The sequence below is a fragment of the Triticum aestivum genome, chromosome 2D, assembly GCF_018294505.1.
Source record: "Triticum aestivum cultivar Chinese Spring chromosome 2D, IWGSC CS RefSeq v2.1, whole genome shotgun sequence".
In the NCBI taxonomy this organism is placed as follows: Eukaryota; Viridiplantae; Streptophyta; class Magnoliopsida; order Poales; family Poaceae; genus Triticum; species Triticum aestivum.
The window spans coordinates 641,739,655-641,741,264 of NC_057799.1; the positions used below are offsets into that span (position 1 = coordinate 641,739,655).

A 1,610-nucleotide genomic window follows, 5' to 3' on the forward strand; every position below is an offset into this window, starting at 1 on the left:
ATCCTCGCACAATCATCAGGCAACAAGGAAGAAAGAGTCGTCGCCTCCACGCGCTTACCCAACCGCGTCCCCAGTCCCCTACTTATATCCCGCCCACCGGTGTCTCCGCAATCCACCATCCAATCCATCCCATAATCTCCTCCTCGCCGTCGCCGCCGGAATCCCCTCCCTCCCGTCCAACCACCGCAGCCACCGGCACCAGCAGCAAAAGCGACCAGCTCTACTCGATGGGTTCGGGGAGCCGCGCGGCGTCGTGCCTGTGCTGCCCGTTCAAGTGCCTGGCGTGCGGCCTCTTCAGCTGCCTCTGCAGCATCCTCGTCTCCCTCCTCGTCACGGCCGGGGTCCTAGCCCTCATCCTCTACTTCGTCTTCCGCCCGCAGATGATCGCCGCCACCGTCGACTCCGCCTCCCTCGCCCAGTTCGCGCTCGGCACCCCGGCCAGCCCCGCGCTGCTCCAGTACAACCTCACCCTCGCCATGACCGTGCGCAACCCCAACAAGCGGGTGGGGCTCTACTACGACGGCGTCGAGGCGCTGGCCCTCTTCGACGGCCAGCGCTTCGGGTTCGCGCCCCTCGACCCCTTCTTCCAGGGCCACCAGGCGTCCACCGAGGTCAAGCCGGCGTTCGGCGGCCAGCAGGTGCTGGAGGGGGATGTTACGCAGGCCAACCTCAGGTCGCAGCTGGCGGGAGGCGCGGTGGAGGTGGAGGTGAAGCTCAACGCCAGGCTCCGCGTCAAGGTGTGGGCGTTCAAGGTGCCCGGGCCCCGCGCCAGGATCAGCTGCCCGCTCTCCCTCCCCGCCCCAGGCGCCGCCGCCGGCGCCCCCGCATTCAAGCCCACCGAGTGCAAAGTCTGGTTCTGATTCGGTTCTCCACCATTGGGGAATCTGATCTGATTCCTTCTCTCGATTCGATCGGTTGGTTGCGGGATCCTTTCTCTCGATTCTTCGATTCGATTGGTTGGTTTGTTGCGGGATGCTGTTGCTCTGCATCGCCCGCCGTGGTCTGACCATTAGTATGTACATCTTGCTAGAGATTTTCGCATCTACTAGTAGTACTAGTCGCATTGTTAGCTAGTAGCTACTATATGCACATATTATCGGTCGGTGGTAGAGATCACTCGTTGGTTTGGTTCTTTGTTAGCAGTAGTACTAGCACCCCCCATATATTACTCCCTTAGTTCTTGAGACCCTAGTTCTTGGTTTATACTGGGATTCTACATACTATTCGAGCCGTGTTGATATATTCGTCGATATTCAGGTTTCTTTCATTCAGACTCTGCTGTTGCATTCATCGATATAATCATCTGCTGATCAGTTGATGTATTCATCGCGACCAAGCAGGAAGGACGATTTCGCACGAAAAGCCGTCCAGCTTTTTCACCTGTTTACATTCAGTGCCGATGAGATGCTTGCACTGTACGGTGGTGATGTGGATTGTTGCCTGCCGGCTGCCGGTGCCAGCGGAGTAGTAGTACTGTGTTGTTGTTGAGTTGCGCGTCGGTGTCAAGCACAACCAGCAAACACGCCGAGACAAGAGAAGGTTTGGACGTGTTGACGGAAGCGTCCAAGTCGTGCCAGGTCAGCGAGGCGTGAATCTATCTGAATACTACT

At 58.3% G+C, this 1,610-nt stretch overlaps 1 protein-coding gene across 1 annotated transcript; it reads left to right on the forward strand.

The window, feature by feature from the left end:
* Nucleotides 1–1,271, forward strand: LOC123055284 (NDR1/HIN1-like protein 10). Its single transcript, XM_044479281.1, has one exon. The coding sequence runs from the start codon at nucleotides 228–230 to the stop codon at nucleotides 858–860; it is 633 nt and encodes a 210-aa protein (XP_044335216.1). The 5' UTR covers nucleotides 1–227; the 3' UTR covers nucleotides 861–1,271.
* Nucleotides 1,272–1,610: the final 339 nt, after the last annotated feature.